This window comes from Alternaria arborescens (assembly GCF_004154835.1).
Source record: "Alternaria arborescens strain FERA 675 chromosome Unknown contig_98, whole genome shotgun sequence".
Classification (NCBI taxonomy): Eukaryota; Fungi; Ascomycota; class Dothideomycetes; order Pleosporales; family Pleosporaceae; genus Alternaria; species Alternaria arborescens.
Genome location: NW_021167953.1, coordinates 1 through 15,067, shown reverse-complemented (window position 1 = coordinate 15,067; position 15,067 = coordinate 1). Strand labels below are relative to the sequence as shown.

At 49.3% G+C, this 15,067-nt stretch overlaps 7 protein-coding genes across 7 annotated transcripts; 3 read left to right on the top strand and 4 right to left on the bottom strand.

Moving 5' to 3' along the window:
• Positions 1 to 212: 212 nt before the first annotated feature.
• Positions 213 to 1,856, bottom strand: AA0111_g12708 (hypothetical protein; the record flags this gene model as incomplete). Its single annotated transcript, XM_028646721.1, has 1 exon — positions 213 to 1,856. The coding sequence occupies one exon, from the start codon at positions 1,854 to 1,856 to the stop codon at positions 213 to 215; it is 1,644 nt and encodes a 547-aa protein (XP_028499689.1).
• A 205-nt stretch (positions 1,857 to 2,061) lies between these two features.
• On the bottom strand, positions 2,062 to 3,013 carry AA0111_g12707 (hypothetical protein; the record flags this gene model as incomplete). The annotated part of the gene is made up of 2 exons (XM_028646720.1): positions 2,062 to 2,474; positions 2,530 to 3,013. The coding sequence occupies 2 exons, from the start codon at positions 3,011 to 3,013 to the stop codon at positions 2,062 to 2,064; spliced, it is 897 nt and encodes a 298-aa protein (XP_028499691.1).
• A 638-nt stretch (positions 3,014 to 3,651) lies between these two features.
• AA0111_g12706 (Sulfide:quinone oxidoreductase) lies at positions 3,652 to 5,007 on the top strand (the record flags this gene model as incomplete). Its single annotated transcript, XM_028646719.1, has 1 exon — positions 3,652 to 5,007. One exon carries the CDS (start codon positions 3,652 to 3,654, stop codon positions 5,005 to 5,007), a length of 1,356 nt encoding a protein of 451 aa, XP_028499688.1.
• A 708-nt stretch (positions 5,008 to 5,715) lies between these two features.
• AA0111_g12705 (hypothetical protein) lies at positions 5,716 to 6,423 on the top strand (the record flags this gene model as incomplete). The annotated part of the gene is made up of 1 exon (XM_028646718.1): positions 5,716 to 6,423. The coding sequence occupies one exon, from the start codon at positions 5,716 to 5,718 to the stop codon at positions 6,421 to 6,423; it is 708 nt and encodes a 235-aa protein (XP_028499692.1).
• A 576-nt stretch (positions 6,424 to 6,999) lies between these two features.
• On the bottom strand, positions 7,000 to 7,122 carry AA0111_g12704 (hypothetical protein; the record flags this gene model as incomplete). The annotated part of the gene is made up of 1 exon (XM_028646717.1): positions 7,000 to 7,122. The coding sequence occupies one exon, from the start codon at positions 7,120 to 7,122 to the stop codon at positions 7,000 to 7,002; it is 123 nt and encodes a 40-aa protein (XP_028499695.1).
• Positions 7,123 to 9,008: 1,886 nt separating this feature from the next.
• AA0111_g12703 (hypothetical protein) lies at positions 9,009 to 9,668 on the top strand (the record flags this gene model as incomplete). The annotated part of the gene is made up of 1 exon (XM_028646716.1): positions 9,009 to 9,668. The coding sequence occupies one exon, from the start codon at positions 9,009 to 9,011 to the stop codon at positions 9,666 to 9,668; it is 660 nt and encodes a 219-aa protein (XP_028499690.1).
• Positions 9,669 to 11,064: 1,396 nt separating this feature from the next.
• On the bottom strand, positions 11,065 to 12,126 carry AA0111_g12702 (hypothetical protein; the record flags this gene model as incomplete). Its single annotated transcript, XM_028646715.1, has 2 exons — positions 11,065 to 11,911; positions 11,969 to 12,126. The coding sequence occupies 2 exons, from the start codon at positions 12,124 to 12,126 to the stop codon at positions 11,065 to 11,067; spliced, it is 1,005 nt and encodes a 334-aa protein (XP_028499686.1).
• Positions 12,127 to 15,067: the final 2,941 nt, after the last annotated feature.

The following is a 15,067-nucleotide window of genomic DNA, read 5'->3' as shown; positions in this document are numbered from 1 at the left end:
CATCAAAAAGTGCTGTGGTAGATCGGAGAGGAAAGTAGAGCATAGCGCTCATCATGAAGGTGTGCGCCAACCGCTCACATGCAAGTTATCGTTGATTCACAGAAGTAACGTGGTTCATAAGCGAGCGGCCACCCCAACACCAGTGCAGCGCACGCGTAGCAACGCAGCACAACACTACAACAGATTACTATATTATACGCAATACTACAGTATTATTCAGAAGCGTCGCTATTATTTACATCCTCTATTTCTACCCTACAGGTGCGGGAGTTGTGCCCAACCTCGCTGCAACGGCCGCAGCGCCTCTCTGTGCGCACACTCTTCGCAGGCGTCTCGCCGTCCTCACGCCTACCACCGTCCATTTTAGCAATTAAGTCAGATACCTCACCAACTGTTAGATTCTCCTCTGCGCGTACGTACCGCCTTTTGCGAGTCTTGCGCTTTGTAAGCGTATCAACAGCGTCTCGAAGGCGGCCCATTTCCTCCTGCACTAACACCATATTATGAGCGATCTGCTGAGCGCCTTTACTTAGCTGCTTAAGCTGCTCATTTAATGAGCTTGCTGGTGACCCTTGGTAGTTTTGCATGCGATTTCGAATTAGCATAGATTGCGCCTCTATCTCGCGGGCGTTGCGCAGTGTTTGCGCCTCCCAGGCGACTGTGCCTGGTGCAGGCGGCGTAGGCGTACGCAGCTGCACATCCAGCTTCGATAACACAGCCTCTGGGTCATATGGGACTAGTCCAGCACCTCGAAAGCCTGCGCGAACGTTCTCTGGTGTGAACGTCTTCTTATGAGCTTCTTTGAAGGCTGGTAGGAAGGTTTCCTTGTTAACATGGTGGATGCGGCTGCGTGCCAAGAGCGAGATCCCATCGCCGTAGTGGCGCTTTAACAGCGAGTAGGGGACAACGTCAAGAGGCTGCAGGAAGTGCGATGAGTGAGGTGGCATGCAGAGAGCGATAATCTTGTTCTCCTTGCAGTAGTCCTGGAAATCTACTGAGCAGTGGCTGTCATGGCCGTCAATGATAAGCAGCCTATATGCCTCAGTAGAGGACGCCTTCGTATGAGCATCGAAGTGCTTAAGCCACGCGAGCGCGAGGTCATTGTTGATCCAGCCAGTAGGAGAGACAGTAATAATCCAGTCGCGAGGTAGATCTGCGAACCAGGAGGTGATAAGGACCTTCCCTGCAAAGATGAGGAAGGGCGGGATAACGCGCCCTATCGCAGAGACGCCTTGTACTAGAGTTACCCACTCGCGATCGCCAGGCTGTAGTTTCTTCTGTTTCCCAGGTTTCTCTGAGCCTGTAACAACAAGCTGAGAGGATATCTTGCCCATTATAAAGCCAGACTCATCAAAGTTCCAGGTATCCTCATCTGTGATACCATACTTCGCCTTTATTGATTGAACAAGCGTGAACCATGGCCTGATAACCGCTGGGTCCTCACAGACAGCTCGCGGGTGATCGTACGGACGGCTCCATCGCGTTCGCAGCTCAGGTGTACGCTTAATGAAGTTATCAACCCAGTTCTTGCCTGTAGGCTTTCCACCACGCTCTCTCAGCAGTCTATCAGCTATATCTCGTACGTGTGCCTTTGAGGGTGGTACACCTCGTAGAGATTCATCTAGTATGCGCTGCACAATCACCTCCTCTTCTAGCTTTGTAAGGCGCTTCGAGTTCGGCTCGCATTCGCGTCGAGAGCGTTGTCCAGCGCGTCGGCGGCGTACGGTCGTTCGGGGGACATTGTAGATTGCTGCAGCACGCTTTACACTTAGGTTCTGGTTTGATTCAATATTAGAGACAGCTAGGGTTATGTCTCCTTCAGTATAAGCTGGTTGTACGTTGCGTTGTTGAGACATGAGATGATATTGCTGCGCGTGCGCTGCGATGGTGTTGGGGTGGCCACTCGCTTGGGGTGGCCGCTCGCTTATGAACCACGTTATGTGTATTATCGCGCTTTAAAATATATTAGGCGTTTATAATGTGATACTACAGGAGACCTGCCGTGAAATGACCATAGATATCTCATACCGTTCGTGCCAAGTCTACGCTGCCTATTCTGCGCTACCAACCCTCGCCATCCAGCTTTAGTGGGAGATGCATGAGACGTTGGCCTTCATTTGTCAGACGAGGTAGTCTGCCAGCACGGATATTTATTTGCAAAGAAGGATCTAGCAATCTTGGCGCCGGGAGGTTTGCATCTCGTTCTCCTCGCATGGTAAGGAAAGCATTCTCTTGCGTGTCGCTAGAAATATGCTTATTATTCTCCTTGTGGTCCTGCACGGTCATCCAAGGCACGGCGTCACAACGCTCAGGACAGGCCGGATAGTCATGACCTGTCCAGACCTTAACGTCATCTGGAAGCTTTAGCAACTTCTGCGCTGACTCAAATAAGTCTTTTGCGCTGCCGCCAGGAAAGTCGCATCGTGCAGTACCAATGTCCGCATGAAAGATAGAATCTCCACAAAATACATTGCCTACGACAGGGTTAGTACTGTTGTTAGACTACTAAAGATCCACCAAGGTACTCACCTGTAATTTGGTAGCCTATATGATCAGGGGTGTGTCCAGGGAGATGAATGATTTTCGCGGTTAATTGGCCAATCTTGAAGACTTCATCGTCCTCGAAAAGATGGTCAAACACTCCCTCGTACTCATCAGCCGGAATGCTATACCTTGCAGCAAACAGGTCCTGCACTTGCTTGATCCGTTGCCCAATGCAAATGGGCGGTTTGAAGCCTTGTTGTTGGTGGAGACGATGTTGGAGGTACGAAGCTGCCGTCAAATGATCGGCATGTGCATGTGTCTCTAGAATCTTCTCAATATGATAGCTGTTTTCCGAAACAATTGCTAGTAATGCGTCGGCAGTCGAAGTGCTGATGCCTTGGTTTGTCGGGTCATAATCGAGCACAGAGTCGATAATGACAGCCTTCTTGGTTGAAGGGTCTGCAACCACATATTGCCAGGTTCCAGTTCGCTTCTCAAACAAGCTTATGACGTTCGGTTCTGGAGTCATGGGTACTTCAGTACTGTAGCGTGCTCGGCCACCATATCTTGGTGTGGTAGGCTTCGGGATGGGCCTGATAGAGGTTGAGGCAACAAGGCCCGTCCTAGCTGCGCGATCGATGGGTTTCGTGCGACTTGCCAAGTCAAGTCCTACGGCACTGAATTCTGTGAAGGCTCGCTGATGCACCGAGCGGCTTTGTTGCTTTGCGACCGCGCATATCGTCGTACAAGGAGGTGTTATGGTCGATAATAATCGAATCGGTCGGGTGGTCCTGGACGTCATCTGAAGGTTGTTAATATTTAAAGAAGGTCTGCAAATAAAAGTGTGATTTCGTGTCGCCTGGTTTGCGAAATCTATTTGTGTTATCTTATGCTCGGGCATTTGCAGCCCATGGCGTCATCTTAACACAGGTGCAGGGTTCGGCGACTACTGCTTAGAACCCCGATGTGAGTCAGCAAACATGCAAGCCTTCCCCGTTGTCGCCTCATCGGCAGGCGTCATAGCTTTCAAGGTCCAGAACTTATTAACAAAGAACACTGACAGAAATTGTTGCTGCAGTTTAAACTCTCATTTACTTGCGAAATTTTACTTTTATCTATACTTTCGTCTCCGATTCCCATACACTACATCGAAACCTATTCGCCACAATGTTCGCATTGCGCAACCGCGCTGCGTTGGCCTCGAGTCGTTTAAAGACCAGCACAAACCGTTCCAACGTTTTTCGTGGCCTCGCCACTGTCGCGCCTGCGAGCACCTCATTCAGGAACCATAAAGTTGTTGTTGTTGGTAGTGGCTCAGCTGGGATCGCACTAAGTCATCAGCTTCTCCACAAGGGGAAATTTAAGAAAGATGACATTGCAGTCATCGACCCAGCAACATTGCATCATTATCAGCCAGGTTGGACGCTTGTGGGAGGCGGATTGAAAACCAAAGATGACTTCCAAAGGCCGCTACGTGAGCTCATCGAACCCAAACTCGCATTTTACAACAAGAATGTTGCGGCCATTAATCCAAAGGAGAATTACGTGTCGCTTGCGGATGGTGAAAGGATAAACTACGAGCAACTCGTTGTTGCACCCGGCATCAAGATCGACTACGGCAGCGTTAAGGGTCTTGCCGAATCCATGGCTGATCCAGACAGCCTCGTAGCATCCATCTATAGCTACGACTATTGCGACAAAGCCTTCCGAAACATTCAACGAACGAAAAAAGGCGCAGCAATATTTACTCAACCAGCTGGTGTTGTTAAATGTGCGGGCGCACCTCAAAAGATCATGTGGCTTGCACTGGACTACTGGAAGCGGGCGGGCCTGTATGACTATGGGCCTGGTCAATCACCAATCAAGGTTACTTTCGCAACCGGCTTGCCCACGATGTTCGGCGTGCCAAAATACAGCGTCAAGCTCAACGAGTTACGAGAAAAGAAAAGGGTCGAAGGATTGTTCGAGCACAACCTTGTTTCGATAGACGGAAACACTGCTACTTTTGACCGTCCCGGTGGGAAAGAGCAGGTACAGCGACAGTTCGACTTCCTTCATGTTGCGCCTCGAAACGTGCCACATGCCTTCGTGAAAGAGAGCGGTCTCAGCAACGAAGCAGGCTATGTAGACGTTGACCAGCATTCTTTACGTCACAAGACATACAAGAATGTGTGGTCTATGGGCGATGCGTCGGGTCTACCTACGTCGAAAACAGTGGCTGCAATAACGTCACAGGCACCTATTCTCACTAAGAACATCTTACTTAGCATGGCGGGAAAAGAGCCTTCGTCAGATTATGACGGCTACACGTCGTGTCCGCTGCTAACAGGTGATAAGCAAGTGCTTCTGGCAGAATTCAAGTACGGCGGTGTTCCAAAGGAAACATTTAACGAATGGTTTGGTATCGATCAGGCAGTTCCGCGTCGCGCGTTCTATCACCTGAAGAAGGACTTCTTCCCCTGGGTATACGACCGTTTCCATGTGACTGGTCACTGGGGCGGACCGAAAGGCTGGATCAGATAGCGTGCTCGATTCTGAATGGTAAGCTGTAGATATGACAGAATTCTACGATTTGGTTTAATTCCCGTAGTGTTACTGCGGATTCCAGGTTGGCGATGTTAATGTAATTGTCACGAACGACAAAATTCAAAGACTTATCTTCACTAACATGTATACGGATGTGATGGCAGGACCTTCTGCATAATTGTAACACGAGCCGATAGTAATTGCTTGCTCTTACAGTAGTGGCGTAAATTATACATCCTTACTTGCTTGTCCGCGTTACAACTCAAGTCACCGAAGGCAGGATGATCGGCGACTGGCTCAAAGGACCACGAAAATAGCTCGTGCTCACCGAGGCAGCCCGGGATGGTGTTAGGCTGGATGCGCCCATCACTAAGGCTTTGCGAATGTATTATATATTGCTAATGACGTTGAATTATATATCTACGTAAACTGATCGAACTCACTGCGAAGGTATCTCGACATCTACGATACGTACATCATTCGCTATCAATGAGTACTTCAAATATAGAGGTCGCTCGCAGCGGAGTTCACTACCCGTTCTGGTTTGGTGGCAGCGCTGCTGCGATGGCAACGTGTTTTACTCATCCGCTCGAGCTCAGTAAGTTTACGTTGAGGATTGCATTCCTTTGCATAATATTAGCTGACTCTATTGGGTAGTTAAAGTCAGTTACGCTCATTTTGCATAGCTCCAGCTGAATTGATAGAATGATCAAGGTCCGGTTCCAAACACAGGCGTCCGGAACGCCACGCACGACGATTGGCAGTACACTTGTCGGCATCATTAAGGCTGAGGGCATCACAGGCCTCTACAGTGGCATCTCAGCCTCACTTCTTCGCCAATTAACGTACTCGACAGTTCGGTTCGGTATATATGAGGAACTTAAACACCATTTTCCATCTGACGCCAGTTTCTTGACGTTATGCGGCATGGCCTCAATATCAGGCTTTGCTGGTGGTGTCGCCGGTAATGTTGCGGATGTCCTGAATGTGCGTATGCAGAATGACACATCATTACCTATGCACGAGCGCAGAAACTACAAGAATGTTGTTAATGGGCTGGTCCGCATGACTTCTGAGGAGGGTTTTCGGAGTTGGTTTCGCGGGTGGCTTCCAAACAGCGGACGTGCCGCCCTAGCAACCACAGCTCAGCTCGCCAGCTACGATGCTGCAAAGGCTTGGCTAATGAAAAGATTGGCTGTAGAAGATACGTTAGGAACGCAATTGTCTGCATCGTTTGTAGCAGGATTGACGGCAGCGACTGTGACAAGCCCTCTGGATGTTGTCAAGACGAAGCTGATGTCGGCAAACGGTCGACGGGGGACGCTGCAGATGTTGCGGGACATTACCGCGCAAGAAGGTGCCCGGTGGATGTTCAAGGGTTGGGTCCCGAGCTTCCTACGCCAAGCGCCGTAAGTGCAGAAGACCCCTCTATCAACAGCGCGTGGCACTAACACAGGCAGCCACACAATGGGGATATTACTATTTCTCGAGTTGCACAGAAAAGTATACAGAGACCTGCAAAAGCTTTGAGTCGCTGGACAGAATAGTCTGCACTGAAACTACGCGCAGCCAAATCCGACGCTCTTGTTGCTGTTGGGGGGAGGCGGGAGGTGGGACGCCGAGGGTGCGAAGGGCAGTAACTTGATTGGACAACAATTCGGGATCTTCGTTTATGACGTCCTCGTCAACAGAGCCTTCAAAGTCGCCGAATGCTGGCACATTGGCACGTAGACACCGAACACTCGACCGAATGGAAAACAAATATAGAAGGAATCTCTTGCGGACACTTGAAGCAATGATTCACTTTTTCGCACACACGAGCCCTCCACCCAAAGAATGCATAGTATTTTACCTCCCACCTCAACTCCGCCGTCCGATGATTCGAATGCCCGACCCCCTCGTCGCCTCGGGGTCGTCAATGCTGCGGTCGCCCATTTCAGACAAGAACCTGATCTTACCTCAATTCTTTTAGAATTCGAACTTCTCCTCCTAGCGATAGCCATCGGAATCCAGGACGCCATCTCTTTTCCCGACTTCCACTGCTTCGCCTCCAATCAAACTGGCAACACCGTACTCTTTGCCGTAGGCGTCCTGCTTGACGATCCTAGTCATGGCGAAGGGCCCCTCTTTGCGATCTCTACGATCAGTGTATCACTTGGCTTCTTCAGCTTGGGTGTGTTTGCGACGGGCCAAACTGCGAACCACTTCGATATTGGACAGACACGCGGGTGGCTCATCCTATCGAGTGTCCTGCAAACAACACTTGTTTTCATTGCTGGAGGTCTACAATGGCATTATTCCAATAGCGTAGGACCGGACACTACGATCGGCAGGATCCTCGTGGGTTTGCTGGCTTTTTCGTCTGGGTCGCAGGTCGCAGTAGTGCGAGGATTGAAGGTTACTGATATTACAACAGCAATGGCGACGGCAGCATATATCGATATCTTTATTGATAGAAAACTGTTTGCGAAGTTGTCCGAGAACCGTGGGAGGAATAGGCGCGTTTTGTTTCTCCTTATGCTCGTTGTAGGGAGCTTCATCGGAGCAGGTGTGGGCGCGAAAACAAACTTAGGCGTGGCTGTGTTGGTCTCTGCTGCCATCAAAACACTCGTAACTTTCTTGTTCTTGTTTAACAGAGAACAGGACTGTAGGCCTGGGATAGCGATGGCTACAACATGAACGAAGCTGGCAGGAAGCATTGATTGATCGATTATTTGCCATTCGATTTCGGCCGCATTTTCTCTACAGCTATGCCCGGCTGGCTGGCTTAGTGGTAGGAAGCATGCTGGTGTGAGCAATGCGGAAAAGGGGATTCGAGCGTAACTTGCTCGCATTTTAGTAACACCAAACTAATGGTGAAGACGTCCAATGATTATCAGAACTAGGAAGAGCCGCGCATGCCGAGTGACTAGAAAAATGTGGTAAGTCCAGACTAGAAAAGGGTCATGATAGGCGTAGTGAACGGGTTCAATGTGGCGAATAGCTTGTAGGATCGCCTTTGTTGTCGCAGTCGCCCCACCTTTTGCCATACACAAATAGGAGAACTTGAATCTCCCGCTAGGTCTTTCGAGGGACATGAACACCAGCCTAGGAGTAGGCCGCTGATTGAGAACGACATACTGCCGCCAAGAACCCATAGCCCCGCAATCATCCTTGCATTGAAGGTGAGGTCGCCGTTTGTTAGCATGTATGAGAGAAGACTGAGGAAGAAGTGGGTTGATTGATAGATGTTATTAGTGCAAGTGAATATACTGTAAATGAATATATATCTTTGGTATCATATAAGCATAGTTGAAACACTGACTGACACCGTTTACACACTATTCATATCGCAGTCTTTACGAGATTGTTCAATGAAGATGTGAGGACAGCGTGGAAGTGACGTAGCTACTTGGCATTTATGCAAAGCATGATATCCTCTACACGATGATACGTCGCTGCGGATGTACGGCACGCGATATTAAACACGACTTCCCGTGCACGCACCGTTCTACGCCGACGTGTCGAGCAGGCTATGCTTAGCCGAACCTTATCTGCGGGTTCAGTCCAACCGTCAGCATAAAGCAAGATGATTCATTGGTCGTGCCATGGCCGTCATTCTAGGGTCTCGATCTGCTTGCGCAGCGCAGCGTCATGGATTGTGAACGATCTTTACTAGCTCGTCATGATTGGTAAGTGAGAAGTCAGGTGTCGTAATAATTCGTGAGACTGGCATCACCAAAATTGATGTATTTTGGTGATGTTAGATGACGTAAGAGTCTCACGAATTATTACGACACTACGTATCAGTACATGAGTAACCCCAGATATTCATCTACTACATAACATTCCTCAATACCGATCGTTGCTATCATTAAACATTTTCTTTGTTAGCTGTGGCACTATTTCAACTGCAGCGAAAAGCAATATCAACCAACGGTTAAGCTATTGGCCCTACTTGTATGTCCCTAATCGTTATATCGGACTATGGTTTGCTAATCATTTAGTTATAGTCCCCAATGCATTCTAGAATCCTATGCTTCTTCGCCAGCGCAGCGCTCGCTGCGTCTTCACTGCCTTTCGGTCAAGTGGGACCGAATAATGCAGTCTTGTTCTTCAACGGATTCCACTTCGTCAACGGGGAAATGTCTCACCAGATGCAAGCCAACCATCATTGCGCTATCATAAGCGATGACTTTATCCAATGCATCATTTACGATCCGCACTACAGCCCCGCGAGACTGCGCGGCATCGAGTATATTGTATCACAAGACGCCTTTATGAACATGACGGCAGAAGAGAAGCAGCTTTGGCATAGCCATTCGTACGAAGTCACCTCCGGATCCCTAATCCAACCTGGGATGCCCACTCCCGTCGACGATGCAATTATGAAGACGCTGGTAACAACGTATGGGAAAACGTTTCATACCTGGAGATGGGATGAGAGGAACAACACCCTACCTCTGGGCATTCCAGAGCTCGTCATGGGTTTTACGGAAGATGGCCAACTTCGCAATAATGAGACCTATGTGCGGGATGAAGCATTGGCAGTCAATTCCACGGCTGTGCGTGCTCATCGTGCCGAAGTAATTCAACCGATAGTTCCCTTGGAGGGGGCAGACTCTTGGGAGAATGGATATTGTGTTCAGCTGGCGTTGGTGAATAGAACCTGTCATTGATGGCCTCTTTCTGATCAGGTTGTAAGCTAGACGTGGCCAGCTTAGATGGAACGGTGGAGTGGTCGAACGCCAAACTAATTTACAATGTCTTCTCTCTGATTAACAATCATTGAATTGATTCACACCGCATTCCCCGTAAAGCCAACTAGGACTCGTTGCTGTAGACTCGGTTAAAGTAGCCAGGATGATTTTCCTGATTAGTGAGCTTTGCTTGTATCCATTAGCACGGCGGACTAAGTGTTGGTGGGACAAAATCACCTATGAGAACGTTTAGTGTGGTCGTTTCTTTATGGCGGTCTGTAGTTTAATAGCAAAGCAGATATTCAGGCCCGCGAGACAGTAGCGCCTCTAAATATCAATGCGCTCTTTGCAGGATCTGTAAATCTGTTATGGGTTTCGGGTACCAGAGCGGCGATAGACGTGACGTAGGTGGTTCGAAGGTCACCTACATTGATGATTTTCATTTAGTCGCCGACATCGATGACGTCATCACGACGGCGACCAAAGAACCAACGTCAGACTTCCGGCTCATGCCTTAAGTGGGCTGGCTTTGCTCTTTCCGACCCGGCGATCAACAGACGTGTTTCCACGACCGAATGGTTACTATAAAGGTTGCTCCAACTCCTAAGTCAACTCAAGTTTTGTATTTTCATCGCCTATCACGATTGCGTTCAACTCATCGCTTATCATCATTAACCTTTGATTGACTTCTGTTCGTCACCTTTGAAACTTGGTCCCCGCACGAGATCAGAGGCTGCACTTTCAAGTTCGTCGCAGCTATACAAAATGTGTTTCCAGGCAATGTGCAACACCTGCAGCAAGTAGTTTTCCTTCCCATAATTGTTGCATTCCGTTGGTTATGCTAACTTGATATAAACAGACAAGATCACTTGGTGTGGTTGCGGTCAACATTTTCCCAGCGTTATGAATAAAATCCCAAAAGAACAATGGTGCATCTGCGACCCCAGGGTCGAGCGAGACGGAGCGCAGTATCCACCTCAAGGATCTATGGGAAGCAGGCTCTCAGGGTCCTTAGGAGAGGCCAAGAATGAAGTGAACTGAAAAGGAAGGAGCTGTCTGAGATGACGATACGATGTGTATGCCATGCTGAGGGTACATCGGACATTGCAAATTAGAGCGTTAATAATGGCTAAAATTAACAGCATTGAGATGCAAGAGTCGAACGCTGTAGCTTATGATAAGCTACTGTGTGACTGTATTATCCGACTAATTCGCAAGTCATACGAGAGACGTTTAGCTGACGCTTCAAGCGCTGCTTCCGGGTCCTGGGAAAGTTTTGAACAATCTACACTACGCTGATAGTTTTTCCTCTTATGCCTGCAAGCGGAAGAAAAGAAGTGGGAAACAACTAAAACTCGTATGATAAGCTATCAAATCATGAGATAAACAGAGCTGATCCAAACCCGCTAACGAACATAAAAGCAACTGTGACAATACTCGAGACTGAGAGCATAGACATCCCGCTGATTCCATGGCCTGAAGTACATCCTCCAGCAATTCTTGCCCCTAGCACCATGACGAAACCTCCGATTATGCCGCGTAGGGATGAAATGTCAATCCCAGTTTCTGATATGGTTGGTGGTACTAAGCGCACCAACACCCAGCTGCCAGCAACAATACCAGCAGCAAAATAAACCGACTTCAACGGAGCAGGAAGCTTTCTCGGTTCATGTCCTAACAGCGAGTCCAAAGTTTGCCAGAAGTAAAACCCTATCACCTCATATCCTGTCGAGACGCCTACGGCATTCCCAGTTAAGACGAGCGAGGCAGCCTGGGCGGCCCCAATGAGAGCACCTCCAAGGAGAGGGTGGAGTGGAACAGAGGCACCTTTTGGTCCTAGGACGGTCACCAAAGTTATGAGCACCAGGCAAAGCAGCTCATACACCACGACAGCGTGGTGGCTCTTAACACCAAATACGCCGTAGACGGTAAGCTCGGTGTCTGAAGAGATGCTGACCTGATTCCTGCGGAGGTAGCCTGAGAGACGAGTATACAGAATACCTCCTAGAATTCCACCAGCCATGATGTACCATCCAGAGCGGATACCGCTGGTAAGCTGAACTAGTACAGTACCAGGGCACGCGCCTGTGAGGGTCATGCCTAAGCCAATCATACAACCACCGATTATGTTCCCGTCGTAGCGGCTGAACAGGCCGAGTGACGAGGGCGACCGTGGTTTGGTGTTTGATAAGCCAAGCTTATTAAACGATGCCAATACGAGACTGCGTCTGTTAGTGACAATGACCTCACATGTCTGGTGATACTAGAATTTGACTTACGCACTACTGGCACTCGCTGCCATAAAGACTTTGAGCATGTGGAAGTTGGCGAGTTGCATCTGTGAGATAATGACTGAGGGTGAGTATACGCCAGACGATGCTAGCGCGGCCCCAAAGAGGGCGCCTGCAGTCGAGGTCGTCAAGAAGTCCATGGGCATGGTATGGATGATGACAGACAAGACGGAGTGTTGAGAAACCGAGTTGGTGTGACAAACAGGTGTCCACGTCGAACTGATAATTGGTAATAAGGCTTTTTAAAGTTACTGGTGACGCGAATCGGGATTCTGGAGCGATAGGCCTGACTCTGTTCCCCGAAGTCGCCGCCGTGGAAGTCGCCGATCAAAGGCGCCGTACAATGATGCAGCGGGTGGTCACACAGTTGCGAAATTATAAGGAACGTCTCGCGACGCATCATGCGCTATCACTCGATAGCAATATTACAAAGGCAAAGATATAACCGCGAAAGATACAGAATAAGACTGCGTACTTAGGCGTGCAGGACATGATCAATGGACGGATTGCGCAAGCGATGAGATTCATCCATGCTTCGAGCCGAAGACCAACACATAGCAATACATTGTTGCCGATCCGCGGACCCGTAAAGCTATTATAATCGACTCCATCCTCGACTTCGATCCAGCCTCCAGCGTCCTTAGCACCGATACAGCCGACTCGCTCTTGTCCTTAATCGATGAACATAAGTATATTGTTACGCGCATTCTCGAGACTCATGTGCACGCGGACCATATAACGGCCTCTCGGTACTTACAGCAGCAGCTCATGCAGCGTGGGCAGCCACGAGCCGATATCTGCATCGGTAAGAGGTTGTACAGGTCTCTGCTCTCACTCCACCAGAACTCTTCTCGTAAGCGGCCAGGCATGATGTCCAACACAGCTTGACAATGACGTTCTGGTTTGATGCCTATGAGCGACGGAGCAAGGGCAAAGGTACGTGCCCTGACAGACTTGGTGCCACACCAGACACTTGCTTTCTTGGCATTGGCAATTTCCTGTAAGATCCAGACTCTTCTGAACCACGGTCTCCTTAAGAGCAGATCTAGGCCTTCGCGTGGCTCAATACCCGGATCTTGAGGAACTAATAGCCAGAATGTAGTCCAATGTGCTAGGTCCCAGTGTCTGTGCCCGTGCATCGAAGTGTATTCTTCTAGTCGCCGAAGAGAGTCTATAAGGATGTTAGTTTCCTCTGTTGCTTGACCTAACCAGACAATTACCTCCTCCGCTTGTGAATAGATCTCGCACATCTGTTGGACTTGTTGTCCTCGCTCCCTTTCGTTGCCTTGATCAATACAAATAGCATCAACCTAGAGTACTCTGTCTTCATCTTCCGAGCGAAGATGTTCAAGGGCTGAGTGTAGGTTTGCAGTAACATATAATGTCTTCCCATTGACTGTCACAGTGGAGGTCTTGTCCGCACCGCCCCAGGTATATGATAAAGCATCGTACGGCACAGTGTCAGTACCATCGAGGTAGGCCTGATACAGCATACACTCGATGGCTGGACCTTTGCCTCTTCGTAACTGTAGAAGTCGGAATGCGGGACGCTCGAGATCGATCGGTTCGTAGACAAAGATGTCCATTTTTACCCTACACTAGAATACTTCTTCATTAGCTAGAGAGTCCAAGGTAGGAAGAGAACTTACATCAAGCCCTCAACTGGTAAAGATAAGCATTACCTGTGTTTCTAGAAGTGTTGGTTTGGAAGTACGTTATGGGCTGAATAGCACAAGGCAGAAGCATGGCGGGGTAGCAGAGCTGAAGGCACAGGGTACTAAATATGGCAGTGCAAGGCTGAACCTTTGTAACACGCACTTCGCTTGCGCAAGCCTAGGCTCGAATCTTGGTATTCTGTATCATGCCAGCTAGTCTGTCTCCTGTTATGCCCGCTGTGAGTCCTATACACATTATTCTCAGACGCCTCCTAACGCGTTATGCCCCCTCCTACAAGCTAAAGCAGTATTTGGCTACCGGCTTAGTATATATATATATCGGTCGCGATGTGTTCGACAGCACGAGAACGTGGTGGGTTGGACGAGGGATCAACGGCGGGTCTGCGGAGCTGTAGGGCAGCGCGACGGTTTATCTCTATAGCATGCAAGCTTTCGTATTAGCTCTATAATTGTGCACCGTACTGCATCTTAAAATTGCACGATGGCTGTATCGGAAGCTGCTCGCGGTTTCGATGCTTGGTGTGTTCGTTGACAGAGCTATACGCCAGGGCCTTCCATCCTAGCCCTGCTCCTAATCCGAACCGGTCTTCGGGTGTCCCGGAGCGCTTGGCAAAAGCGTTGCACGGCCACACAGCTACTCAGCCACTCAGCCACAGATGTAGCGTTAGCGGCGATAGATTACTGTACAGCTAAGCTATTTTAGGTTAGGTGTGCGGGTTCTCCTTATCTAAGGTGCGTCCCTAGGTGAGGAGACACACTATGTCGCGAGACAGGTTGGCGATTCGGAGCTTCGGCGCCTCCCATCCGCGGGCTTGTAAAGCTGCTATCAGTGTACTATAGTTGTAAGGCCGTTGATCTTCAAGCACATTAGCGTCCGACATAAATCGCTGTTATGTTGGCCGTGCTATTAATTGTTTCGTTACTGTCGTTAATCAACTCGTTAGCGATACCCCCTGTCTATAAGTGACCCTAAGGACCACTGAAGCGCTCGGAGGGTTGCACAGAGAGCGCGACGTAGGAAGATCGATTTCCCACGCTCGTGAGATCGCTCTGATGCGAGAGCGAGCATGCCGGCAGCCCCGTAGTGCGAAGCAGGAGATCTCAGGGAACAAGCCCGAGCTGGCGGGATACGCTACTATCGCTTAGCATGCATGAGCCTGCATTAGCGTTCTTATCGCCTGCTGTATTCTATCGTAAAGAATATAGCGCTATGCCAATCCCGTATGCCTCTTAAAATAGATCTGGCGCGCGCTGCTACCTTTCTAGAAGCATGTAGAAACACGGAAACACGACAACAGCGAGAATTTCACTTTTTGGAATTAACGTAGTACAACGCGCGCAAAACGTCCGCTAGAGACGGCTTTCGACTAGCCAGCACTCAGAAGTAGCGCCCACTGCTGCTGAGGCGTCA